This window comes from Coturnix japonica, chromosome 3, assembly GCF_001577835.2.
Source record: "Coturnix japonica isolate 7356 chromosome 3, Coturnix japonica 2.1, whole genome shotgun sequence".
Taxonomy (NCBI): Eukaryota; Metazoa; Chordata; class Aves; order Galliformes; family Phasianidae; genus Coturnix; species Coturnix japonica.
In genome coordinates this window covers 22,236,121-22,263,369 of record NC_029518.1, presented here as the reverse complement: position 1 = coordinate 22,263,369, position 27,249 = coordinate 22,236,121, and the positions used below count along the sequence as shown (strand labels likewise).

The 27,249-nt window shown below is 44.5% G+C and overlaps 2 protein-coding genes across 5 annotated transcripts in view; both read left to right on the top strand.

Moving 5' to 3' along the window:
* Window positions 1-21,930, top strand: part of THADA (THADA armadillo repeat containing) — a 147,563-nt gene extending 125,633 nt beyond the window's left edge. For 3 of the 4 annotated variants that reach the window (XM_015857461.2, XM_015857459.2, XM_015857460.2), the window contains exons 37-38: window positions 20,523-20,689; window positions 21,084-21,930. In XM_015857461.2, the coding sequence (XP_015712947.1) occupies window positions 20,523-20,689; window positions 21,084-21,422 (506 nt within the window). In that variant the 3' untranslated portion in view covers window positions 21,423-21,930. Of the gene's footprint in view, window positions 1-3,978; window positions 6,728-20,522; window positions 20,690-21,083 lie in introns of those variants that run through there. The other variant, XM_032443870.1, reaches the window with a different exon arrangement.
* A 1,482-nt stretch (window positions 21,931-23,412) lies between these two features.
* Window positions 23,413-26,978, top strand: ZFP36L2 (ZFP36 ring finger protein like 2). The gene is made up of 2 exons (XM_015857475.2): window positions 23,413-23,653; window positions 23,804-26,978. Exons 1-2 carry the CDS (start codon window positions 23,603-23,605, stop codon window positions 25,205-25,207), a joined length of 1,455 nt encoding a protein of 484 aa, XP_015712961.1. The 5' UTR covers window positions 23,413-23,602; the 3' UTR covers window positions 25,208-26,978.
* The last annotated feature ends 271 nt before the right edge of the window (window positions 26,979-27,249 follow it).

Genomic DNA, 27,249 nt, shown 5'->3' with positions numbered 1-27,249 from the left:
ATGCTATTTTTGTGCACTCTGTAATTGCTTCAGTTTCATTGCCATTAATACTAGTTAACATAAGAGAGTAAACAGTCTATTATAATTTCAGTTTTCTTTGTTCCTCAAACATCTTTCTGCCCAAGTAGATGTTATATTTCCAGAAAGACTGCACTGTTGTGAGTGTCACCTTTTCCTGCTGTTAATTTGCTGCACATAAAGCGGGAATACTGCTTACAAAGTCCAAGTGTTGGACTTGCCAGAGATGTTGGCACAAGTGTTATCATGTCTGCTCTCCACAAAACTCTCACCCGTGCATACTGCATGTAAAGCAGCTGGCCATAGCTGTCTACAGAAGAACTGATTTGCCAGCTTAGGGAATAAACACCTTAAGTGTTTTATTTGTCTGAAATCCAAAGGAATCTCTGTTTGTAGCCTAATAACTCTGATTAAGCCTGCAGAATTGATAACTGGTACAAGCTAGTATTTGTTTTTCCTGCGGTAGAATATAACACAAAAGAGTATATGCAGCAGCTGGAGTGACTCTGAATTTTTACTCTGCTTCAGGAAGATGTGTGAAGCTAGACTATTTGCTATTAGTAGCAAACACAGTTTATTTGCATAGATTGTTAATATAACCGTTATAGGACATTCTTTCTTTGCCTACACATTGCTAAATTACAGCGTATGTGTAGCAATGTGACTGTTTCGTGTTGCATTTTCAGGTCATTTATAGGTAGTGAAACTGGAGGCAAATGGACCTTTCTATTAGCGTGGCTTCACTTCCTGTAACTGCCCCTGTCTTGTGTAATTGTTTGAAGCATTACATGAGCTCCTGGAAGAGAATGTGAACTTGCTTGTTATTCTCTCATGGCTTTTAGTGAGGGCAAAAAAAACCCCGTTTCCTCAAATAATTGCATAATCCATGCAGCTTTGGATCGCTCAGATGATTACAGCAGTAACCTTGCAGAGTCTGAAACAGAGGGTAACAGATGTGATAAAAGAACTGTCAAAATTGCGACCCCTGTTTTTGAGTGAAAGAAGGAAAGCTCAGAAGATCAAACTGATACACAGCAGGTCTCCTGTGCTCTCTCTGCTCTGTCTTTCCCTCCCCCTGAAAGCTCCTACTGTTACTGGTAAAGTTCATGTTTTTAATTTATTTTATTCATTCAGATGAGCTTGATTTAATTTTTGTAATTAGGTAAAAACTAATGGGAGGGTGTGGGTTAGTGAGGTAGGCTGGCTGGCTGCAGTCATTTTCTGCACAGAGCAGGCTGAAGAGACTCCTATCTCACTAGAAATGAGAAAACCTTTTGTTTTGCTTGCTAAAAATAACTTATGAGGTAGTTAAGGTTTTACTAATAACTTGAACAATATAAATCCAATCTGTAACCCGAGGTATTGCATGTACACTTTGTTGTTGTTTCCCCATGCATTGAAGTGTAAACTTCTGTGGGATTGTTTTATTCCTCTTGGTATGAGGGAGGGTACAGGAAGTATTGTATTCAGTGTAAATGTAGAATAGCCGCTTTGAAATCTAATTAAATTAGTGACCCGTGGCTGTGTAAAGTCTAGACCTATTCACTAGCAGCATTGCTCATCCAGGAGGGTTACTCCTAACAAGAAAGAAGAAAAAGGAGTTCACTTTCACTGCTGATGATTGCTTTACTGAATATCCTGACAAATTCATTTGCTAGAACGAAAGTCACATTCACCGGAGTCGTTTTGTTCAAAAGCACTTTCTAAAGCTATAAGATTGTCAGAAATGGAAAGACTGTCTTTTTCACTATTGCAGCCAATACAGTTTTCCTAACCAAATACATTTAGATAGCTTGACGCTTATGTTGGTAAATTACCAAGTTAACCTTATGTTGGGTTAAGACCTTAAGCATTGCCAGCATTAGCACCAATTTATCTGATTTGATTCATCTCAGACAGCTTCAGAAGTGTGGATAAGCAATTACGCTTTCAGAGCTGAGTCAATTTTTGAATGTACCTCAGTGATGTAGAAGCCCAATAATCTAATCAAATATCATTTAGGCCTTTGGGAACCTCTTGCTGCATACAGGCACAGCAGAATAGTGACACAGCAACATGGCTTAGAGATGAGCAAGGCTGCTCTCTGCAAGCTGCTTTTTCAGCTAATTCTGATAATTGGATTGGGTCTACAGGTGACATAGAATATATTGCTGATTAACTTGCTGGCCAAAAATACAGGGATATTGATTCTGATCCTTCTCTTCCATCTCACACACTTCAGAATGAAGCAATACAAGATACTCGTACTCTTTTCTCAGGAGTTTCTGCATAAAAGGCAGTGCAAAACTCACTTTTATTCCTGGCTGTTCCTTTCCATTTGACTTTTAACCTTCAGAAAGGTGATTAGTGAAAATGACAGATATGCTGTTGGGAAAGGGGCACTACTGGTTTGCACAGCAGATTTGGTTGAGATTCCTGTGGAAGTCATCATGTGACCTGTGCTCTCTGCTGGCCTCTAACCTCTCAGACTAAAGGTATGGAGGAGACTCACCTTTCAGTAACCTCTGTTTTGCCTATTGACTAGAGAGTATAAATGTGAGTTAAGGGGGAAGTTAAACTGTTCTCCTGGGAGGAGAGGAAAAAGTGATTTCATAGATTAAAGAATGAAATAGTTGCAAGGTAACTTAGAATTCTTTTTTAGTCTTTAGCATTTGGCTGAATAGAACCTCTCTGGCAATCATGCTGTCTTTGTGGCATGAAGAAAGGCAAAGCTGTTTGCTACTTCTGCTTATATTTATGTTTTCCCCACACATCATGAATACATAAGGTAAATTCAAATAAAACTTTCTTGACTGTGGAAAGTAATGAAGATGTGTTCTAAAAGTCTCACATTTATGTGTTTATTGAAGGTGAGATGTGCAAATAAGCCTTAAGTTGTCCTCTTCTACCTCTGCTTAAGAAAAGATCAGACTGTTTTACATTTGAAAGAGATTTTGGTCAGATTTATGTTCCTTTTTCCTATCCTTTAAAAATCTTCAGTGAACCTAAAGCTGTACAGGATTTCTCATATGTATGTGCCCTGAGAAGATCTTGTAAATCAGTTGAAAGATAAGAGATAATGTCAGCTGTGTGATGTTAATACCGTCCAATGGCCTGGCATTCATCATCAGCACCACAGGTGATATCAGCAAATCATGGGTGACCGACATGATCTCAAAACTTGTACCCAAGATGTCCTTTATGACTGATCTATGAAGTCTTCCAGGACAAGGGAACAAATTAAATCCATTCTCTAGTTGCTGGTGAAACATCTAGGAGTAAATGCTGTGCAGAACTCAGATGCTAAAAATACTGTTGTCATTTGTGGTATTCAGCTGCGTGATAAAAGCATCCCACATACTGCACAGGAAAATGTAAAGAAACACACTGTCCTTTCATTGCTGCCTCAAGCCCTTGTTGGCATTTGAAGAGTGTTTTATTTCTTAAAGTACCTGGAAACCTTGGTCATAGCAAAAGTCCGTCTCTTCTAATGAACCATGTAAAGGAGAAAGACTGACTGATGTGTCATGCCTCATGCCAAACCTGGGGAGAGATCCACCACTTTGCTATATTTTTGTGTTGGCATTTGCCTCCCTAGAAAGGAAGAACAATGGGAGGAGTGTGGTGAAAAAAAAACGAGTTGGGTTACTCTGATCCTGGACAAAGATTAATGTGTAGGGTTCAACTTTTCTCATGCATTGGGTGACTTGCCCCGATGTTCAGGTTAGGCTAATAGACCTCTTTGTAAGCTGAGGCCCCGAACAATTCCCTTAATTGCATCTCTTAAAACCAGTTCTGGCAGCTGCCTGCCTTAAAGAAATAGATGGTAATTACCTGCACATAAACTAGGGAATTGCATGCATATGCTGCTTTGAGGATGTACTAACTGGAATCTGTGGTAGGATCATAGATGATACATTTCCATTTCTTGTCTTAAGTAAGGGTTGTGCTTTTATTTTTTTCTCTGTTTAAATTCGCTAGAGATTGATGGAGGAGTTATGAAAAACATGAAATCAGAACTTGTCTGTAGAGAGCGCTGTGCTGAAGCGATCTAGTGCTCTTCCAGTTGCTATCCTGAAAACAAGACTTAATGCTGTGGAGGGGCATAGCTGCATGCAGAAGATGGAAACGTTTTCATTCTAAGTACATGATGTCAACCACTATCGTGCGGAAAGTAAAGAGCTTTCTACAGCTGGATCAATTTCAAGTCCTCCCAACTGCCCTGGGTAGGAGAAACCAGCATTCATGGTGTGCTTAATATCACATGTGAATTTTAAGCTACCTGGAGAGTCTTTTGTAAATTTGGAGTCTGATCACCGGATAGTTCTCCTAGTCAGATCTTGTGATGTGCCCATGGGGCTCTTGGGAAGTCTGCAGGAGTCTTCAGCATTGTCAGGGCCACTGATGGAAAACTGCTCCTGGTGTTAGTCAGAAGGCGCTGGTGTTCTTTGTGCTGGGGACAAGTGGAAGGAAGGCTAATGATTTTTTCTTTTTCTGGGATCAGCTCCAGTGTCTGTTTTGCTTTGACAGTATTATTGATAAGTGCATTCTTGTAACCAGATACACAACTATCCAAAAAGAACTAAACCTGCTATGAAAGAGGGATTGTTTGAGCTGAATGTCAGGACTTCAGTGGGAGGAGACCTTTAGCCAACTGGCCTTTGACAGTAGAGAAAACCCATCCCAGCAGAAGCAGAAGATGATGCGATGAAGCTCAGAAATGATCAAAAGCAGAAAAAGCTCATAGTGAAGCAGAGTTGTTCGTGTTGCAGAACAAGATGAAACTGCCTAAATGATACGTACTTTATGAAGGTTGTTTTTGGTGTCTATGTAATAGTCTACATTAAAAGAAATATTTCTGCTACCTCAATGGAAAGTGTGAAGTACTGGCAGCAGTTTGCAGTGTTATAATCAAATGCAGTGTAGGACCGTGTATTCACAGACACTATAAGGTGGTGAAAGCTCTTCGGCTATGTTAGATAAAGCATGCTGAGGACAGGAGGAAAGGTCAAACAGCTGTGTGTGTATTCCTGGAATACGCTGAAAGGGGTTCTAACAAGGGAGGTGGAGGGGGTGCTGCTGGGAACTATGAGAACACTCTGCCCTGGGAAGTGCACTAGACATTAGTGAAAAGTACCACAGACTGTGCAAGGTAACATCACAGCTAATGTACCAACATTGTCTGTAATTGTAGGATTCTAAGTAGAGTAAGGTTCACAGCGAGGGACATGCTCCTTAAAACACTGAACATTCAGGCTACTACTTGAGGGCAGTACCTCTGGCCACATCTATTTTTCTCCTGTGCTTTTAAAAGTAAATACTTCTTCGTGCATATATAAGATTCATTTAAATCACAGCAAACTAATAGATGGTAAATATCTGTGGTAGTTGGTGACTACCTGATGACTGTGATGACCTTACATCTAAGAAGTTTGTTCCAGAAAGCAAAATGACACGTGGTAGAGATTATGAAATATTTACTGTGGCTAGAAGCTATAATTTGGTGTTTTTTACATCTACTGTAATAGTTCTAAGAAGGGCACAATTACAGGTCAGTTGCAAGATGAAAGAATTGAGGTTTACAAGTGTAAATGAATTCATCTGGCCTCTGTGCTAGAATAAATTTAGTCTTGTTCCAGAAGCAGATTTGACCTGTGGCCTAGTTGTATCATAATGTTATACTCATAGGTATATTCAGAATCTTTAAAATTTCTTTTATAGCTGACATTCCAGTTATATACCATAAAAAGTCTCCTATTTTTACAAAAATCACTGGAAGATATGATTGAGAAGTAAGTGAAGTCTTTCAGGTTGTGTTTGTAATTGTTTCCTGCCTTAATAGTGACTCTTGAATGATTGTAGGTAGTGTAATTGTGTGTAGATATTTTCTGTGGGTGCAGAGGAAAAGTAGGCAGAAAAGGCTAGAAAATTGGCTTAAAACTCTTTGGAAGTTACCTTTGGCTTCATGGACCCAGAGCTCATTGTGTTGTCTGCTTTTGCAAGAAATGCTATGTAAAAACAAATTGTATTACCCGCCCTGTGCTGACTAGTCCTTACAGTGAAGTCATGAAGCATTGTGGTTTGGGGGTTTGTTGTTTCCTGTAGCTGGTGTTCTACACTGCTAATTCTGGGCACTTGAAGAATCAACACAAATGTTTAGCTTCTTCCTTTCTAGAATTTTGAAATGTGATCTTAGCATATTTATTTAGAGACAGGATAGAGGTTCCCTGACAAATAAAGATTGCTGGATTTAGCCTATAATCTGTATAACATTTTGCTACAGTGTTCAGTGTTCCTACCAAGATTGGAATGTATTATTGAATAAGTTGGAATATGGAAGTGTGTAATTTTTTGTTCATTCGTTAGCTGACACAGGTGAAAGCTGAAGCAAATGGGGTGCAAGCACTAAAAGATCTATAACTTGCAACTGCCTCTGTCCTCCTTAGACTGCTTGAGACAGAGAAGGTCACGTGAAGAAAAGCAGCACAAATAGATACGGCCCGGCATCTGTGGTATTTTTGGTGTGTTAAACACCACCTTCACAGTGCATTTGAGAACGGCATTCTGGAAGTTCTGATGTGAAAGATCAGTGAGAGGATTGGCTAGGTGTATCTGTGATAGCACTGCGCTTTGCAAAGGCTGACATGGGATTACAACTGAAAGAATATGATGGGCTGGAGAGCTTGCAAAATTTTACAAGTTTTCAATGAATTGAAAAGCCCAGCTCAGTACTGTAGGCATGTGGTTTGTAAACTCTTCATACTTAGACTAAACATATAGTACTTCAATTTGAATATTCATCTGTATTATATATAGAAGATACGTGCTGAGAAGTGTACATCTAATACTATAGCAAGTAGTCCATTATTTCTTTGTAAATACATTACTCATAGAAAACTCCACTTGGCAGCTGTGAGAGTGAAGGTCTCTGTCTTTCAGCAGCAGAGGTAATAGAGATAACAACAGAGCTATCTGTCGTTCTGCCCTTTGCATCAAACTTGACTGAAAGATAACTCCTCTGAAAGAATGAAGCTGATAGCCTGTGTGTAGCCCTGTGCAAAACACATCTGCTGCAAAGCCCCCATTCCAGGGCATGCACGTATGGTACTTTTTTATTTGTTTTGTTTATTTTATTTTAATGTCATTTTCCACTGAGAGGGATTTCACCAAGGAGGAGGGGATTATACATTTCTGCAAGCAAATTTTTGTACACAGTATGTGTATATGTGCGTGGGAGTGAGCTGAGGACCACAAATGCCATTGCAGACTAACCTAAACCACTAACTTCTTTTCACGTAAGTCAGCACTCGGCATTTTTAATGACCAAGATAGAACCTACCTGTGCCAGGGCCAAACAGCACCAGAGAATGAAAGTTGTTTTCGTTGTATCACCATTTCCCTGAGCTGTAGACTTCCTACTGATTTGGTTGCTTTAATTAGCAGTGGAGTGGGGGTGAAGGGACACAGCGGGCCCTTACTTCAAAACCTAAGATGTATAAAAGTCGATTTCTTTTCTTCTGTAATCAGTTCCAAGTGAGCTCTTAAAAGAGGAACTTGGAACTGGCTTGGCTGAACAAACTGATTTCTCATGCATGAGAAAGTCAAGTTAGACTTCTTTGGGAAGCCTAGAAATTTATATTTCAAGAATTAGACTTTTTGTAACGGGCTTTTGATTGTTAGATTTCAAGCAAGACTGTTGAAATAATTTTGAGGAGCATAATGATTTATGGTAGATGCTTACAGTACCAGCGTCATGCCACTTTCGTATGTTTTTAATTTCACCCCTTTGCATGGTCTGTGCTGTGTTAATGATCACCTTGTCGTGCTAGCAGTGGAAAAGGTTTTTATAAATAATTCCCACTGGTAAGATGAAAGTGTTAACAGAAATACTTCAGTGAAGGCCTTGATTAACTTCGCTTGATCACAGTGGAGGTTAGACTTACAATATCTTATTACCAAGACTAATAAAACCCATTCATTTTTTCATGTTCTATGCTAATTACTTTTTTACTTTCCCTTGTGCAGATGCGCACAAGCTTATTTATGTTTGTATTGAAGGCAGCAATTACACTGCTTAGGTTTTTCCTTGATATACTCACTCTTATAAATTCACACCCAAACAAAACCTTCTTTCCCTAATTCCAGAGTCTGTGCACTGTAATACTAGAACTTCAGGTTTGTGGATTGTAAACTTAGGCTCTTAAACATGTACTTTTTAAAATGTTGGATTTTTTTTTTGTTCATTTGGTGTTTGTTGTTATTTTTCAATTACCAGATGAATCTGTTGTGAGCAGAGAAATGGTTTCTTAGGCTATATCCCAAAGCATAGAGGACTTGATTGGAGCCAGTGACTTCAAGCTCCTCTAATGTGAGGTTGGTGCAGACCCTGGAGTGCAAATAAAACAGGATGTAAGGAGATCCTGGAGATAAGGGATCTCAGGGTGAAATAGCACTTAAAAGCATAAACTGAATCCTGTGCTGGTCTGCAGAACACTGTAGTGGTTTCAGTTCAAACTCCCAGAAGTAGCAGAGACGATATTTGCAGCTCTTGCTCATTAGCTGCCTTGCTTTGCATTGTGTTGTAACTTTTGCAATTATTATCTTTGTGGAAGGTTGTCACAAAGTAAAGGTATATTCTGCAAACCAGAGGATTTGGCATGATTCTCACAAGTAATAGTGAAGGCTGTGCCATCCATGGCAAGCTGTAGCAGGATATGGACTTCCCTGAAGGAAATTCATTTTAAACATGTGGACTGAAAAATTAGATGTTAAAGACATAACTGTCTGTTACGTACATATGTCAGTGCGGTGTTTAACTGCAAATGGCGTTATTTATTCAAGGAAAAGAAAAGTTCCTTGAGCAGTGAAATGAAGGGAGCTTGTGTTTTGGGTTTTTTTTCTCATGGATTTGTTTAGCATGTATTTTCTCATGTCTGATCACTGAGGTTTCAACTTCTGCTAAGTGGGACAATCACAGAGTCTCTTTTCTCTACGCAGCTGCCTAGTTGGACAGAAACAAGACATAATATTTTGGATTCCCTTGCCCTTTTTGTCTGACTGGGTTGAAACTGCACAGCTCATTCAGAAGTTGTGGTGGGAAACCACGTATACAGAAGCATGCCTGCTGATTTCCTTATTATTATTATTATTTTAAAGGAACAAAAATCCCTTTGATGTTGTTTACTCTTGCAGATTGTCAATGTGATTGGATAAAATATAGCAGTGCTGTTATTGTTTCTGTGCACTGAGCGCTCTCTTCATCTGCACCTGCCCTCTGACTTCATCCTCTCAGTTTCTCTCACCTTTTCAATAGACCTTCCATTGGCTTCCGTAAGCTTAGCAGCCTATTGCTTTTCTGACTCCATCTCCTCTTTAAAATTTGTCTTGTAAATTAAATGCATTGTGCATGAACTGTGTATTTTTATGAGCGAGCCTGTTGTTAGGGTTACCTGACATTGCTCATTATAAAGTCGTGTTTTTCAGATACTTACATTAGTTCTTAATTCTTGGTATTGAGATTTTCCATAGTGCAAAGATTTTTTTCTTACTACCGTAGATGAAAAATCTATATATGAATCTAAGTTAGGGAATCGTGCCTTCCGTATGCAGGTTACAAAAAGAATTGGATGGAGGTCTTTTCTTTTGAATGCTGTAACGTATTATATTTATGCAAGACACTTTGATAAAATATGTGCAAGTATTGCTGAGAAAATAAGACCATGAAATGTTTCAGTAGGGACTTCAAGAGTCTAAAAGCTAAAACCTCCAAAGATTTTTGTGCTCAATCAGCAATTTAAATTTCTCTGCTCCTGCAATGTTTACTTGTGTTCCCAGTGGGGTTACTGAATGTGCTGTATACCAGGAGCACGATGGCTCTGAAGGACTCTGCAAGCATTGCTTTGGGTAGTTCTGGGCCAGGCTGGGTTTATGTACTTGAAATGAAAACCTGAAATGTGCTTTCATTAATACCTGTGGATATTATTGTTACAGTAAAATATAGAGAAACTGGCTGTTATTTCTGGTTATAGAATGGATAAAAGATAAATCAGCAAAATTCTGTGGGCTGTTGGAAAAGTTAAGCTGAACTATTGAGAGTTCAGCCTGGTTAGGTGAGGAGCCTTGTTCTTTATAGTGCAATAGGAAGGAGAAAGATCTTCAGAGAGGACTGTGGTGAGAGGAGACTGGTCTGACTCCAACAGAAGAATGTAGGGAAGAAACAGAATGAAGATAAAAGGGGAACTTTCCAGCATTTTGGGAGCCAGTGTGACTGGAGGTCGCTCAGAGGCTGAGTGTCAAACACTGAGTTTTCAAAAGAAAAGGAGGACTTAAGTGGACAAGATAATTAGACCTGTGCTGAGATACTGTGGAATTGGCTGCCTGGTATTAGATAGAAGACACAGGAGCTGTGCTATCTGTACACCTCACGTCTCCTGTTCTAATACCATTCGCTTGCTCTTACTTCATTAGTTTCTAGTGGCAGATGTCTGAGGGGTCAGACTTGCTATTTCACTGTTTCTCTGACTCAATATAATGTCACAGTATTTGGATAAGGTATAGATTTCTTTTTCTGCTTTGAAACTTGGAAAGTTGTGCATTGCTGTCTTCCCATCTTCACTAAGAGAATTAGTACAATTGCAAAGCCAAGTATGTGAAAGATAGGAAATGCAACCTTAATTCAAAGATGTTGTGCTGCATGTATAAGGCAGCAGGGGCTATCTGTGTTATCACAGGATGGCTGTTTGTTTGTTTTTGTCAGTGGGTTTTTGTTTGGTTTGTTTTTCCTTTTTTTCCTCTCCAGAAGTTCTTATTCATTAGACAAGACGCATTTGCTCTGATGTTGAATCAGGAACATACAGCATAAGAAATGTCTCTAAGAACATTACCTAATTTGCAAAACTAAAAGTGATAAAGTAAGACAAGATCACAAGAAAGAACATGCCAAAGCCACTTAGTATTGCTCTTGTGTTTTGCATTCTATTCCTGCCTCTCCCAGAGAGCTGTTTTATGCAGGTAAGCAAGTCATTTCAACCAGTTTAGAAAGGAGGTCACTAGTGTGCTGAGTGCTTAGCTAGGTCCCTTGGAGGCATGAGTTGCAGGAGTTCAGAGCACACAGAGCAGAAGCCAGAGGCAAACAAATTTTGAATATTAAAACATGGGATGCTGAATAGCCAGAAAACAAGTCACGAAGCCTTAGATTGGACATCTAAATTCAGTCAAGAGTTTTAATCTTAATCTTCATGTCTCTCCTCTGTATATTCAGAAAACAATGTCATTTATTTCTATGGTCATACAAATGCACGTGACCTGGGGAAGCATTCCATGTAGCAATGAGTGAGTGAGAGTCACAGGTTAGTTAGCCATTCTTTCTTCCTATTTGGATATGTTGAAATATTTGGAATAAAAAAGGTTCAAAGCTATGTATTAAATGAGGAGAGAATAAAAGAAAGGGCTTCTTCCCAGTGATCAGGAAGTCCCTGGTGTTCACAACTTCTACCTGAACTCATATGTGAGAAAAACTTTTCTTCACTTTTCTCTTGTGCGAGAAGTGCTTATGCTCAGAGGACATCAGTATACAGGGGAAAGCACTCACAGCACTCTCTCTGTTTTCTCTCATTCGAAGAGAGACAAACCAATTCCACAGAAGACTTGGAAAGATGTGGAAAATACAAATGTAAAATTGATACTTTAGTGTCATGTATACAAGTGTATTTGTATCCGTGTCAGACTTTCAATTAAAGAATTCTGATTACTGATGGAATAATATTCATCACTCCAAGAGTCTACGTAAATGTAATCTCATTGCATGCAAGAATAAGCAGTTCCTGCTCCTCCTATATATTTGCTTGGAAGAATGCCTCAAAGTAATTTGGGTAAGTCATGTTACAATTTAATGACCCACCTGACTCTGTCAAGGCCTGTGACGTGTAGTGCCTGATGAAGACATGGGTGAAGTTGTAGGGAGCCACCTCACCAGTGTTTGGGATCTGGACACGATGGCCAGCAGTTTCCTGGCAGATCTTGATTCAGCTGTTACTCACATGACAACAGCTGTTTGGAAATACCTGGGCTTCAAATGTACAAGATGCAACTAGACAGAAAAGATTTCCAAAGATGTGTGCCCGTATAATAGGGAAATGCTCTGCATTGCTAAAGCTGCAAAATCAAGGAAGTCACCTAGGAGGTAAGAGCTGTGTGTGAGAAAAATTATTTTCTTGCTTTCATGTGAAATTTGAACATCATCTAGAGAAGTTGTATCATGTAGTCCTTCCTGGTTCTAGAACTGCCCAAGCTACACTAGAGTAATTAAGATCTGTAAACCTTTGTGTTGACTTCTGGTCAACTTCTGGTAGCAGAGGAACAAGGGGTAAGTAGGCTTCATCATGTTTTGGTATATACCAGAAACCAACTTATTCTCGGATGAAATCATGGGTGCATCATCTTGCCTTTGTGAAGGGCAAGTAGATCTCTGATGGATTGTTGAAATTTATTTCTGAGATAGGTATTTTCCATTCGGTATTGAGATATGCAGCTGTGCTTATAATTTGCCTGTTAGACACCTGCAAGAACTGCTGCCAGGAAACATACGAGCTTTTGCAGTGGTTCCTTTGGACAGTTACTTCTGGAGCACTGTGGTGAACATACTCTAGCAGTGGGGCTTTTGCCTCTCTTTGCTGTTGCTGCTTATAGAGGTTAGTTCAATCAGGAGACCTTCTGAGGCTCCTCAGCCTGATAGGAAGAGGAGACTGCTTCCTTGGATTGGACCAAAAGATGCCCCATGATCATAGAGTAGCCTTTAGGTCTTTGTAAGTGTAAGCTCTTACGCACTGGGAAAATGGAGTTACTGAATTGATCAGCAAAGAAGCTGAGAATATTTTGACAAAAGTTATAATAAATGAGATTTATCGCACTTTCTGTAAGAGAAATCTAACAGTCAGTTCTTTTCAAATGTCACCATTTATAATAAGTAATATGAATCTAGGATAAAAATGAAATATAACGAATGTTTCCTTGAAAGCAACCTTTATCCATACTATTGAATTATAGGGCATTAATACAGACATGAAGACTGAACGGCTGAGGTTCCCAACTTGTTTTATTTTGCTCTTCTGCTCAAAAATACCTACGTTCAGTAAATCGTACCTACTCCTGGATCAGATGCTTTGTAGTTAGCAGGAGTCTTCCCAGACACGCTTAGTAGCTACAGCTTCCTTACGGGAACATGCCTCTGTGTTAGCGCAGAGCTGCTGGAAGAAAGATAAGACATACCAATGTGAATTAACGTTTGGGAGAAAACATAGAACTGGCTCAAAGCATTCTGTAACACATGTGGTCTTTAGTAGTTCAAAGATACAGGTATCTATTTGAAAAATTTCCAGTAATCTAAAGTGACTGTAAATTCCAGCAATTCAAAAGTGAAGAGTTTGCTTAGCAGTTGTCAGCAGCTGGAACAAGGATTATTGTACCAAACAGATTATGTGTGGTGCTGCATCAGTATCTATGTGTAGAAATACACAGCATTTTTATGCCTGTATTTTTGTCTAGCAAGAAAAATCCACCAATCTACACTTAGTATTCCATCTTGGTTAGTTTAATTAAAGAAAGAGGAGAGACTGCTTTGATAGTTGTGATTGTCATAGCAGGGTTTATTGAGGTGTATGGTACTTAGTAAAAACCAGTGAGTTTTGTTCTGGGAATTTACTATTACTTGATTCTTTTTAAAAGAATTACCTCATGTAAGAATGTGTAATGACTGTGACTTTTTATTTTGTACTCCAAATTTATTTTGACACCTTGCAAGTTGTTCCCAGCCCTCTCATACAATGTTAGATCATCACATGGATGAAGGAACTGTTTGCTTTGTAGAATACAATGCCACTAATTAAAATTGAAAGTGAATGGGCTGAATTAGAATCAGTTCATCCATCAAGGGCTGGCTACTGATTATTTACTGACAGCGCTTCATTTAGCTCTATTAATTACACAGTGGCACTGTTATATAAAGGTTATGAGTGTTATGTTCCTGAAAATTAAGAAAGAATACATGAAAGATAATTGTATGTGCTCAGCCCTGGAGTCTGGAAGTAGTAAATGTTAAATGAAGTGCTCATGGGAATAATCTATTATGTGTCGTTTTTTTCTTATCAGCATTTTAATTGCAAGTGAATAAGCAGGGCAGCCAGAAGCTTAGAGACCCTGATAGGCTCCTTATGCATGCTGCAGTGGTAGTGGCTGTATGACTGTGCAGTAGTGAAGGATAGCCTGCCTTTTTACTACTGCTGTAAAAATACTTCTTTATACATTTGAATATAATTCTGAATTATACTGGTTTATTGGTTTTCAAGTATTGAGAATAATTTTGTCTACAGTCTCCTACACGGATTACCCCCACTTTCCTTATTCCTTTATCCCTTAAATAATCAAGTCTTTCACCACCATTCTCCAGATATTATTCCCTAATCCCAGCTATGATGCAAACTGGCCTCCAGTGTTCCTGCATAACAGCTGGAATATGCATCTCAGTCACCTAGTTGTCTTCCTCAGTGAGAAGCAAAAAGTTCTTTCAATATCAGAATATACTGATAACAGAAATCTTGAGTCATGTATTTAATGCTGGTGATACTAATCTTGAAACTGTGAGTAGACATCTTCATTTTTCCAGTACACACCTAACTGGGTTCAAATATATGTTCCATTGGCGTTCTTCTAAATGATTAGCCAGAGGATAATAGTTCTTACCTTTACAAACGTTCTGTGGGCTTATGCGGGAGGCAATGGGTTTTTTGCTGTTTAAATTGGAACGTGGCTTTGCGGTGGGGGGTTGTTTCTGCAAGTGGTAAAGTCCAAATGCTCATTTCCTGTGAAGGATCTGTTAGCTGTGGTTGTTTGGTAATAAAACCCTTTGTGCAAAGGAGGCATGGCATGTATGGGAAAAGCCTGTGTGTGTGTGTGTGTGTGTTTAACATAATTCTCAGTTGAAAAATATTGCTCTGTCCACATTCCAAAAATGGTCTTGAAAAGATGATTAACGTTCATGCTTTTCTGTTCAAGAAGGGACTTGAATATTCTGTTTGGTCCGGAGCTGTAAGTTTTCATCATAATCAGAGATGTTATTAACTTGGATCTGGTTATAATCAAAGCCAAAGCTGAGAGCAGCGTTACTGCTGCTATACTCAGAGACTGCAACTATTAAGAAATTAGTTTTGATTAGTTTGTTTTGTAATGGTGTTGTGTTTTGACATCGTGCTGCATGATGTCAGGAAGGGCTCTTTTTAAAGTCACCCTGGAAAAGTGCTGCTGGAAAGCAGAAAGGGGCAGGAAAATGGAAAACAGATGAAGTAGTTGTACGTCACCGGGGGAATGCTATTTATCGGGAGGATAGAAATGATCTAATTGCCTTTGATTTTTATGAAACACTGTGAAAAGGAATCTGCTTATATATTAGATTTTACATAACCGGTCATTTTATAAACTGGAAATGGTGATGTTTGTAACTTAAATTGACACAGTACAACGAACAAGCACCTTTGTTGTTTGTTTGGGTTTTCTTTGTTGCTTTACCTCTCCCTTGTTCTTTCCAACTTCACATCCTGAAGGAGGGTCATGCTGTAATGGTGTTTGTGGAGGCTGAGTGCGAATGAAAGCCCCCTGGCTCTTTATCTGCTGTCGCTGCCTTCTTTGGTCCTCTGTTTTTTCTGGTGGCTGCACGCCTGCCTGCTGCACTGCTATGGAGTTGCATAATTCCTGTCTAACTCAAAGTATACAAGCAGGTGATTTCAACATAAGAAATATGGTTTCTAAGCTCCATTTTTTTTTTGCTAGGTTATGTAACTTGCAGGATGGCCAGTGGGATTTTTCATTTATTTTTTTCTTTTAATTTTGAGATTTTTTAAGTTTTGGGAAGCACATGCATGCATGAGCAGAGTGTCTTAAATAAAGATACATCTGCAGCCACGCATCGCCTAGTTCCCTTATACTTGATACATCAAGAATAAGGGTAACCCTAATTATTACCTAACGCCCAAAAGAAAACCTTCCATGCTACCAAAGTGAGTGCTGATTCAGTAGCTGCAATGTTCTGTTCGCAAATCCAATGTTACAGGTATTAATGAGAGTGGTGCTGGATCTACCATCTTTGGATGGGAAATGAATCTCTTGCTGAGTTCATCATCTTGTTAAGGTGATGTATCAGCCTAATCCCCAGTTTTGCCAAGTAAGCATTCAGTGGACTTGGTTGATGTGCACGCTGTCTCTGAAGCAAGAATCCCGGTGCCCTGTTCACCAGGGTGCTATGAACTACTGTGCTGACAGCAGTGTATTACTGGTTATGCCTTGGTTGGTAGGCAGTGTTGTGTTTTTTTTACTGCATTAGAATATATGTAGTCTACCTAAAATATCATCTCTCATTTCAGTTTCAACCTATCTTTTACCTTGACAACATTCTCACTGTTGGTACACTGATCTTTGTGAGGCTTCCTCTCGAGACTGTGGTGCTAAACCTCCTTGTAGCGATTCGTATTTTCATTATGAACGCAGTATATACATGTGTACAAACTGCATTACCCTCTGATCAAAAACGAACTTCAGTTAACCATTCCCAATGCAAAAACAATTACAAAATGGTTTGTTAGGCAAGGAGTATGTTCTCTCCTGCCCATATTTTATCACAGTTGTTGCTGAAGTCTTCCATGCGTGTGCTCTTAATACATGCTTTTGGCTCTCCATAATATCACCCACCAAGGCTTTAACAGAGAACAATTGTATAGTTTGAGGACATGTAATATGTGACTAGAAGAAATATTTACATCTGGAATGATCAAAGCTTTTGGAGTATATGAATGTGCACGTAGGAGGTCTAATTTTTATGTGGGTGGATTAACAAAGAAGACTAAAACAGTGCAGTACTTAACCCCTTTCCCTTTATGAAAATTCACTTCCTGAAAATGAAAAAAACATGTAGTACCTGATGGTTATCTTTTGTTTTTCATTTCAGGGAGTAGTATTAATTCTTCTGCTTGTAACTACTTGTTTAAGGCATGGAGGATTTTTTTTGTACTTCAGCCCCCTGTAATAACTTATTTAACAAGATGCTTATCATGTTGCTTATATTTTTGCACACTGGAACATATAAGTGCTTTAGAGTTTTAAAAACCAATAAGTGATTGTTTTGACCCAGTCTGACAGCCTGCAGAACCGCTGTGGTAGAAGCACTGTGGTATATTCCAGTGTTCGCTAATAGCCACGTCTCCAGGTTCACTTTATGTCCTTTCAGTCCCTATGGCTATCAGTCAGGAGTGGCTTCTAGAAATCTGTCCTTTGAGGGTTTGTTGTGTTTTTTTTTTTGTTCACTTACTTCAGATACGTAATTGCTTACATTATGTGAAGCTATTAATAGCTGTTTGAGTCATCTCGGTTAGCAGGCTGTTTACATGGTTCTGGTGGTGCAGCTTTGGGTTCTGGCTGACCCGCCCAGTGCATGCTGTCAGGGGAACTCCTGCTCTCTCTCTTTTGCATCCCCACTCTGTGCAGGGGCTGTGGGACCTCGCAGTCCCCAGCTCCAGCCATGCCCATTCAGGCTGCAGGGCACGCAGCTCAGCTCACTCAGCAAGCAGGAAAGCCCACGCCCTTTGTTGCACACCAAATCCTTATTTTGCTGCTCTGAGCTTTAGTTCACCAGGTGCTCAGCAGTGGACTTGAGCTGGCAGGAGGAACTTAACCGAGGCTGTGGCTGGAGTCTGGCGTGAGGGAGAGAACCACCTGCCCATAAAGAGCTTCCAGCATGCTCAGACCGCTGCACAAGTCATAGTGTGAGTCATGAGCTCAGTATCAGGTAATCTGTAACTTGTGGCTTCTTAAAAAGCAGTCGTGTTTTGCAGGCAAACTGATGTGAGGAACAGCTCTCGTCAACAGTTAATATGTCAGTGAAGACGCATGTTAATTTTTAGAAGACATCATGTACCTTTTGTGGGTACCTCAAAAGAATATGTACATGCTTACAGCATTCAATGCTGTTATTTTGCTTACAGCATTCAGTGCTGTTACTTCTAGAGCTGGGGGTCATCAAAGCCACCAAACGTTCTCCCTGCTGAAAGCATTTTATACCTTTTAAATTATAAGGGTGCAATAACTTTGCTCGCTGTTCTCTATCTCACTTCAGCACTCAAAAGCTAAGGGATACACCTTTGAATACTTGTTCCACCGCTTTGTTGCCTGTGTGGCATTGGTAGTCCCCAGCTCAGGTCCTGAAGTACTCTGGCATCAAATACTCGTGTGAGCAGCTGTGGGAAGCCAGCTTATGGCAGCGTGCTGTGTGAGGGATGGCAGCTGGGGAAGTGGTAGGGGAGCCACGCAGCTGCTCTGGTGCCCTGTGGCAGGGCTGGGTTTTGATCTGCCCTTCAGCCTGTATCACACCTCAAGTGCCAGGAGGCCATTGGAGGGCTGGCATAGGCAGCCTCTTTCCCAAACATCTGAAGCTTAAGCTTCAGCCTTATCAACGGGATGCCTCTGTGTTTTCCTCCGGCCTGAGCAGCAGATCTCATGCGTTCAGTTGGCAGATCAGTTGAGTGGTGTCTGCAGTTCACAGGAGGCCAGTCTGTGTCTTTGGAGCAGTGCTGTGTTCAGCCTTTGTGTTTTTCCCATGTGTTAGACTTCCTTTATGTGTTGTTCTTGTAAATTTTCTCTTCTTCTAGAAGAAAAAAAAAGACGTAAATAGAAAAAAAAAATATATATATATATATATATATAATTATTATTATATATATATAATTTCATTTGTTTTCACACAATGATTCTCCTACAAGCTAACCATGCAAAACAGCCTTTTCTTCTTTGTTGCACTGCTGAAAAACCTACCAGCAAGCAGGTTTGATCTAAGCAGTACCTCAGGATTGCTTTTTTTTGCTACCTTGTCAATACGGGGCGTTTTCGCAGCAGTGGAGGAAACAAGCTTAGGGGAAAGACTTGGAAAGAAACATCAGCAAAACCAATACCTAAAATAAATGGTGTGGGAATGTGGCACTGTGCCCCTGCAAAGTTCCTCCCACTGACAAAACTGAGGGTTGCCCTGATACTGTGGTAAGTCTTCACATGAAGGAAACAGGCTTGAATGTTTAATTTTACTGCCTACCAGAGAGACACACCGTGTATGTAGCGTTATTAGTGTCACCAGGAGATTGACTGCCTACCTTCCTGTGGCTTGTCCAAGGAGATTTCCATGTGCCCTCATCTAACTCTGAGATAAAGAAGGGACCATCTGTTCTTTTTCCTTCACTCCCTTCTTTATTACAGTCCTTTGTTCTCATGGTCTCAAATACTAATTCATCCTCCCTGATGTGCTCTGGACTTCGCTGGGTCTATCAGATACCATGAGCTCATCAGCCTGTTCTGCCCGCAGTTGTTTCCTGCTCTTCCTTACTCATTGGCACGCCTATTTCCCCAGTTAAGGCATGCAGACCACATTTTACTGTACATCTCTCTTCTGTGCCAGCATACACCAGAGCATACTCTGGAAAATGCCCTACTGGCACAGGGAGCACCCAGACCGTACTTCTTGTGTTCTTGTTCCTTCTGCATTGATTTTTTTTCTGAGTAATTCAGGCTCTGCTATTTACTTTGCTCATAAAAGGCAGTCTTCAACAATGACGCATCCTCATGATGTCACTGCACAGAAGTAAGGCCTTTCTGTGAGCAGCTGCTCTTTGCCGCTGACTGTGGACAAGGGTGAATTCTGCCAAAATCCGTTTTACAGTAACAGAGATTTAACAGGGACTTGTCCATTAACTGTCCCCTTCCCATCCTCTTTCTCATTAAAAAAAGACAAACTACCCTAATGTTACCACTGCTGAAACCCCTAACTGTGAAGGCTGAGGCTGGGTCTGTATGCAAACAAGGCTGCTGGCCAGTGGGGAAGGTTAGGAAAGAAACACCATAGGGCTGATGGCTTTGTGTGCAGCTTTGGCATTTGTTTGTTCATTTCTTCAGTCCTCAGGGAAAATAGTGTAGAAGTCGATAGCAAAAACTGTGTAAACAGAGATCTGCGATGATATGGTAAGCAGTGTCTGCCTTGCCCTTCTTTAGCATCTTCTGCAGGCCTGTATTGTGTGATCTCTTACATGGTGTGTGTGTGTGTATCCTACTATATATAAAGGGACTGCATACCAAACAGTGACCCACTTTATATCCTAGCTCATATAATGTGCTGTAGGCTTTGGGTTCCGGTGAGTGATCAGCTCATATTTATGGCCTAGCTGCAGGTCTGTGTACATAGTCACCATGTCGGGGTGTCAGGACAGTCTCTGGAAGCGTTTCTAACAGACATCTCTGTGTACAGACATCCATAGTGAGGAATGTCACCACATGAGAAGGAAAAAGTATCAAGCATCAGTGTTTCAGCTGCTTGGTGTACGATGCTGGAACTGGAAGAAAAGGCTCTGAGCATCACAAATATCCATCTAACTTGCTTGCAATCTGATTCATTTGTGTAAATTTTGATCTCACTGTACATTGTTGCATGTCTTTTCTCTTGCCAGGGTTCACATTTAGGGTCATGAATGCTCCCCTGGCCCTGGACTTGGCCTTTGGCACGTTGTGTGAGCAGCTCCAGCAGTGGGGGCAGACGTGTGCCGGCATCCCGGTGCTGCTGGAATGGCTGCTGGGAGACAGCGACCCAAGGGGAGGCCTGGAGCCATCTGCCCCAGTAAGTGACACCAGTGGCAGGGCTGCTGTGCTTCTGCAGGCTCGTGGTGGGGAGGAACAGAGTAGTGGAGTGGACTGATGGTCATTAATCCAGTATGAACTGTATTTATTTAAAAATAAAAAATAAATTGCATGGATGGTGCTTAGAGTAGATAAATAGAGTTTGATGTCAGTGTCCTGGTAATATCAGCATGAAATTAAAAGACCAACAAACAATGAAATAAATCAAGAGGTACTTAACAAATGGCTGCTGGCTGCAGCTGCAGCTAATTGCATTCAGTGTCACTGCTGCCGATTGCTGGGTTTGGGCTGCGTGCTCTCCAGCCTCACTAGGGCCTCACTTAGCACTTGCCATACCACATGGGTCCTTTTCTAATGGCCGTGTTTCCACTTAGGAAGAAGATGATTGCCTGTTTGACAAAGGGGAAGCGAACTTCTGGGCAGAGAAGCTGACCAGTGCCAGGCTGCTGGGTAAGCACCTGCTGCTGCTCGCCCAGGCGACCCACCTGGCCCTGCCAGATGGAGAGGAGCTTGACAGGCTCTGCAGAAGGGCCCAGGACCAAGCCCAGCTCATTGCCCGCCTCCTTACAGCCCTGCCTCCCAGTCCTGAATTTCTGAAAACGGCAGAATTCACTAAACTGGCCATTCAGAACGAGCAAACATCACTGTGCCTTAAAGTACTGCATGTGCTGCAGTGTGATGGCAAGAGCAAAGGTGGGAATGTGAAAAAGTGAATTACCAAAAGTTCCTACAGAGTTACAACAAAGTTCCTAAACGTTCGTTCTCAGGGAGCTGTAGGCTCAGCAGGGTAAGGTAAGGTATCCATGGAGCTGAGGGATGGTCGTGATGAGCATCATGTTGCAAACTAGCTGCTGTTCATGCTACCAGCCAACGCATTTTCCATCCGTGAGCCCGTTCCTCTGTTGCCAGGTGTACTGCTGGGACCGTTCCCTTTAAATGCATTTGCTAATGTAATTCTGCTGAGCGCGGCTTGTTGTTGCTACTGTAGGAAGTAGAGCGGCTCAGCCTAATATTTCCCATGCAGCCAGGTGCAGGCCACCTGTCGGGGTATGTTTTAGTCCAAATTTTGACCTCCTGTATTTTAATACCAAGAAAAAAACTGGGTTTGGGGGCGTTTTTCTTGGTTTTCCTATGCATGGAACAGTAATCATTAAATCAATGGGGTACGTTTTTAAGTGTTACTTCAATAAACCTTGGCTTCTTTCTTTGCCATTGACAAGATTTTGACTCTGTATTAAGCGTTACTGCATTTTGCTCTGGGTGGAGGCAAGATGTAACCTTACTCTGCCATCAGCCAGCCTTGCTGTGTGGACGGACCGGCGTTAGTTAACGCTTGCCTGCATTTCCTAGCGATTCAGCCGGCCGCTTTTGCAGCACGTCGCCGTTTTACGAACCTTTCACTCGATGCTTGTCGAGCGGCGGCGCCTCGCCGGGAGCGCCGGGCCGGGCCGTGCAGCGCCGCGGGCGGCCGGCAGGTGGCAGTAGCGCACCGCCGTGAGCAGCGGACACGGCCTCGGGGCCGCCCCGCTTCCAGGCCCGGCTCGGCGGGGTGCGACACTGCAACGGGGCTCGAGCGGGAGCGCGACTCCGAGCGCTCGCTGCCAGCTGCAGGGCTCGGGGTGACGTGTGTGACTTAGAGCGGAGCGCCCGCTCGGTCAAAGGGGAGTCAGCGCCACGAGGAGAGCAGAGCGGCTGTGCCGGGCGGTGGCCGTGAGACAGCAACGCCTGGCGGGCAGTTGGGCAGCCCGGCAGCGAGCAGCACCGTGGAACCACAGCACGGGTCAGGGGAGCAGCACGGTGCCTCAATGTGTGTGTAGTGCGGCTGGAAGCGCCGCGCTCTGCATTACTTTATACGGAGCAGATCAAGGTCCGTGCTGGCACACGCGGGCTCGTTGCTCTCAGTTACCATAAACCATAAACCAGCCGCTCGCGGGGCTTTAACCCTTTCCCGGCCGCTGCAGCCCGCAAGGGACGGGCCGGGAGCAGCGTTGCCGGGCTCGGGGCAGCCCCGCACGCGGGCGGCACCGCCGCGCTGCGCTCCCCGTGCCCGAGGCCGGCAGCGTTACACGGGGCGGGCGGCAGGGGGCGGCGCGGCGCCGAGCTCGGCTCGGAGGGGCCCGGAGGGGCGGGAAGGGCCGGTCCCAATGCGAGCCCGGGACGGGACGGGGGAAAACGGGAGAGCGGAGCGGGGCGAAACGCCAGGAGAGCGGCCGAGGAACGTACCCACCCCGTACCCAGCCCAGCCCGGGTTTGACTCTGACGGCGCGTGCTTCCTGCTGCTGACGTGGGCCGTTCGCAGCCGGGCACGGCGGAGGGCGAGCACCGAGCGCCTGCTGAGCATTACGGACGCAAACTTCCCGTCCGGCCGTGAGGGGAGGCTGCGAGCGGCCCGGGGCGCAGCAACCTGTACACAGCAACCCACACACGGCAGCCCGCACAGTGCAGCCCGCCGCCGCCCCGCGCTCGGCCCTTTGTCCCGCGGCAGTTACGTGGCACGGGGTTTATTTTCGGCGGGGCGGGCGGGGGCGGCCCCTTCCCGCGGGGCCCGGTCCGCCATGTCCGCCGCGGCCGGGCCGCTCGGTTCGGGGCGGGGCGGAGGCCGGAGCGGGGCGGGGGGAGCGGGGCCCGCCCCTGCGGGCCGAGGCGGCGGCGTTTATATGGAGGCGGCGCGGGGCGCCGCGGAGTTCCCGCAGGTCGCTCGCTGCTGTGCAGCCGCCGTCGCCGCCTCGGCCCGGCACCCGCCGTCCCGCCCGCCCCGCCGGGAAGGAGCCGGGACCGTTTCGGCTCCGAAGCACGCGGCCCCCTCCCGTCTCGTCGTGGCTTTTCCAAACCCTCCGAGGAGAGCGGGATCGTTCGGTCCTTCCTGTATTTCCGACCATTACAGGATCTAGAGATGTCTACGACGCTGTTATCTGCCTTCTACGACATCGACTTCTTGTGCAAGGTAAGAGTGGGCTGCGGCGGCGCGGGGTGGGGGGGTTTGGGGGGTCGCCGCGTTCGGGGCCGGGGCTCCTCCGCCCGACTTCGGCGGGGCGGGCTCGGCGCGGTCCCGCTGCAACCCCCGCTCTCTTTCTCCCGCCCCGGCGCCCCGCAGACGGAGAAGTCGCTGACCAACCTGAGCAGCATGCTGGACAAGAAGGCCGTGGGCACCCCGGTCGCCTCCTCCGGCTCCGGCTTCGCTCCGGGCTTCCTGCGGCGGCACTCGACCAGCAACCTGCCGGCCCTGGCCGCCGGCGCCAAGTTCCCCAGCCCCACCGGCTCCAGCTCGTCCTCCTCCTCTTCGTCCTCGTCCTCCTCGTCCTCGTTCGGCGGCTTGAAGGAGCCGGGCTCCGGCGGCGGCGGCGGCAGCCCCACGGCCCTGCTGAACAAGGAGAACAAGTTCCGGGACCGCTCCTTCAGCGAGAACGGCGAGCGCAGCCAGCACCTGATGCAGCAGCTCCAGCAGCAGCAGCAGGCGGCGGCCGGCAAGGGGGGCGGTTCGGGGGGCGGCGGGGCGCCCATCAACTCCACGCGCTACAAGACGGAGCTGTGCCGCCCCTTCGAGGAGAGCGGCGCCTGCAAGTACGGCGAGAAGTGCCAGTTCGCGCACGGCTTCCACGAGCTGCGCAGCCTCACCCGCCACCCCAAGTACAAGACGGAGCTGTGCCGCACCTTCCACACCATCGGCTTCTGCCCCTACGGCCCGCGCTGCCACTTCATCCACAACGCCGACGAGCGCCGCCCGGCGCCCGGAGGGGGCACGGCCGCCGCCCCCCCGCCCTCGGCCGCCGCTCCGCACCAGCACCACCAGCACCACGCGGCCCCGCACCCCGCCGGCAGCACCGGCGACCTCCGCGCCTTCGCTCCCCGCGAACACCCGCTGGGCGGCGGCTTCGGGCACCCGCGCGGCGGCGGCGGCGGCGGGGAGCGGCCCAAGCTGCACCACAGCCTCAGCTTCTCCGGCTTCTCCGCCCACCATCACCACCACCACCACCCCCCGCACCCGCACGGCGCCGCCCCGCCGCCCCCGCCCGGCGGCCGCTTGGAGGCCGCGCTGCTGGAGAGCCCCGGCGGCTCCCGCACGCCGCCGCCGCCCGCCTCGGCCTCGTACTGCGAGGAGCTGCTCTCTCCGCCCTGCGCCAACAACGCCTTCGCCTTCTCGGGCCAGGAGCTGGGCAGCCTCATCGCTCCGCTCGCCCTGCACACGCCGGGCTTCGCCGCCGCTGCCGCCGTGGCCGCCGCCGCCTACTACCGTTGCCAGCAGCAGCAGCCGCCGCCGCCGCCCGGGGGCTGCCCGCCGCCCCCCGCCTCGCCGCCCTTCAGCTTCCAGCCCCTGCGCCGTCTCTCCGAGTCGCCCGTGTTCGACGCGCCGCCCAGCCCGCCGGACTCGCTCTCGGACCGCGAGAGTTACTTGAGCGGCTCGCTCAGCTCCGGCTCGCTCAGCGGCTCCGAGTCGCCCGGCCTGGACTCGGGCCGCCGCCTGCCCATCTTCAGCCGCCTGTCCATCTCCGACGACTGAAGGAAGGAAGGAAGGAAGGAAAGAAGGGGCCGCGGGCGGTGGGGCGCGGGGAGCGAGCCGGCCCCCCCTGAATGTTTGTTGTCGTGTTTGTTTGTTTTTTATACGCGTAACCTATCTATGTACACACGAGAGCTGAACAAAGCGAAAAGCGTCTTGCGAAAGGGCGACTGACGTGAACTGAACAAACCTATTTTTCTAGAGAGACCTTGGAAGAAGGGGGATTTGTGTGTCGGGGTTGTTCCTTCTCGTTCTCCGGAGACGAGTTCTGATCCGCACCAGCAGCACCATTCCATCCGGGAACGCGGCCGGACCCACCGCGAGCTTCTCCAGCGCGAAATCCAACATCCTGCCAAGAATATGCCTTGATAACAACCTTCTATTTTTTTTATATATCTATATATTATTATTATAACAAATGCTAAAACCTTCATTCCAAAGTTTAATATTGGTTCCATTGCCACCACTTAGTGGATGTTTGGCTTAGAACAACTTTTTTCTTTCTCGTTGTTGCTTTATTTGGAAGCACTCGATCGAGTTTAGTTTGTAATTGTTGGAGAATAACTGCTGATTTTTTTTGTTTTTTAATTTTTTTTTAGCTGTTTTGAGTTGATTGCATGAATGAGTCACTGCACACAACTCAATATGAAACTATTTAACTTATTTATTATCTTGTGAAAAGTATGCATTGGTAATTTGTTCATACTGTATTTATCGGGTATGATGAAAAGCAATAGATATATATTCTTTTATTATGTTTAAATTATGATTGCCATTATTAATCGGCGAAATGTGGAGTGTGTTCTTTTCACAGTAATATATGCCTTTTTTTTGTAACTTCACTTGGTTATTTTATTGTAAATGAGTAAAATTCTTAATTTAAGAGATTGTATGTAATATTTATTTCATTAATTTCTTTCCTTGTTTACGTAAATCTGAAAGATTGCATGGTTTCTGTATAGAAATCGGTCTCGATGCTGTGGAAGTAGTTTGAGGAATTTCTATGGGGTTTTTTTTTGTTGTTTTTAGAATGTAAATGGTTGTAGCCCGTCCGAGTTAGAAGCAAAACCAACAACAAGAGACTTTGACTTTTGGCAATCAGACTTCAAAGTGGCGAACCTGACGCAGCCTCGTTTCCAAGTGTAACCAAAAAGTGTTCCTCGTTGCCTAACTCCACCACTCACACTGTGATGTAGTCTCAACGGATGTAGCAATAATTGGGGTGCCCAGTATTATGCCTCACAGTGCCTTCTGGAGGGTCCACGCTTGCCTTAAATACTTCTCAACCAAATGAGTATTTCTCTTAATGCTTGAGGTGATAATTTGAATGTAGGGATGGGTTTTTTTGACTACAGCAAAATTTCACCACTCTTTATTTTGTAAGAATGGCGGCCATCTTTGGATCTGAAACTTTATACACGAGCATATCTTGTTTAATTGAATTCCAAAACTTGTAATATTATTATTATTATTATTATTATTTTTTCTTATGTAGAAAGTCGGGAGTTTTCCAAAACTTCCCTGGACGGTGGATGAATGAGCGGTAGCTTAGTTTTGTTTGTACATAGGTACAGATTGAGCACTATGTACTCTTTTGGACTACTTTAACAGAAGTATGTTTTGAATGTAACTAAAGGATAAGTCAACTTGAGTTGTAATATATTTTTCGGGAGTCAGTTCACTACAAATTGTGTGAGACTGTAAACTTTGTACTGTAAATGTTTTGTAGTTCTCCCAATAAAAATTTTTTGGAAAAAAAAAAAGCCAAAAGCAACGCTCCTGTCCCACCGCAGCCTCTCACCCTTCCCTGCCTGTGGGGCGGCCCTGTCCCTCTCCCTCAGCCTGGCTACAGATTAACCAGGGCACTCCTGGCTGGGCAGCAGCCAAAGCTAATACGCTCTTCCAGAAGGTTCGGCTCTGCAAGTGCTGCTGGGGTGCTCTGTCCTGCTTCCCTTATTATTTTTCTCTTTCTTTTCCTGCTTTCTCTTTAGGTGAAGGGCAGGGGTTCAGGCCACTGCTGCATCTACCTTTGCAGCTGGAATGGG

Excerpts from the sequence above, each read along its gene's own strand:
- ZFP36L2 (XM_015857475.2), top strand. The coding sequence starts at position 23,603 with ATGTCTACGACGCTGTTATCTGCCTTCTACGACATCGACTTCTTGTGC. Across the intron at positions 23,654-23,803 it reads ACATCGACTTCTTGTGCAAG|ACGGAGAAGTCGCTGACCAA; the intron begins GTAAGAGTGGGC and ends GGCGCCCCGCAG.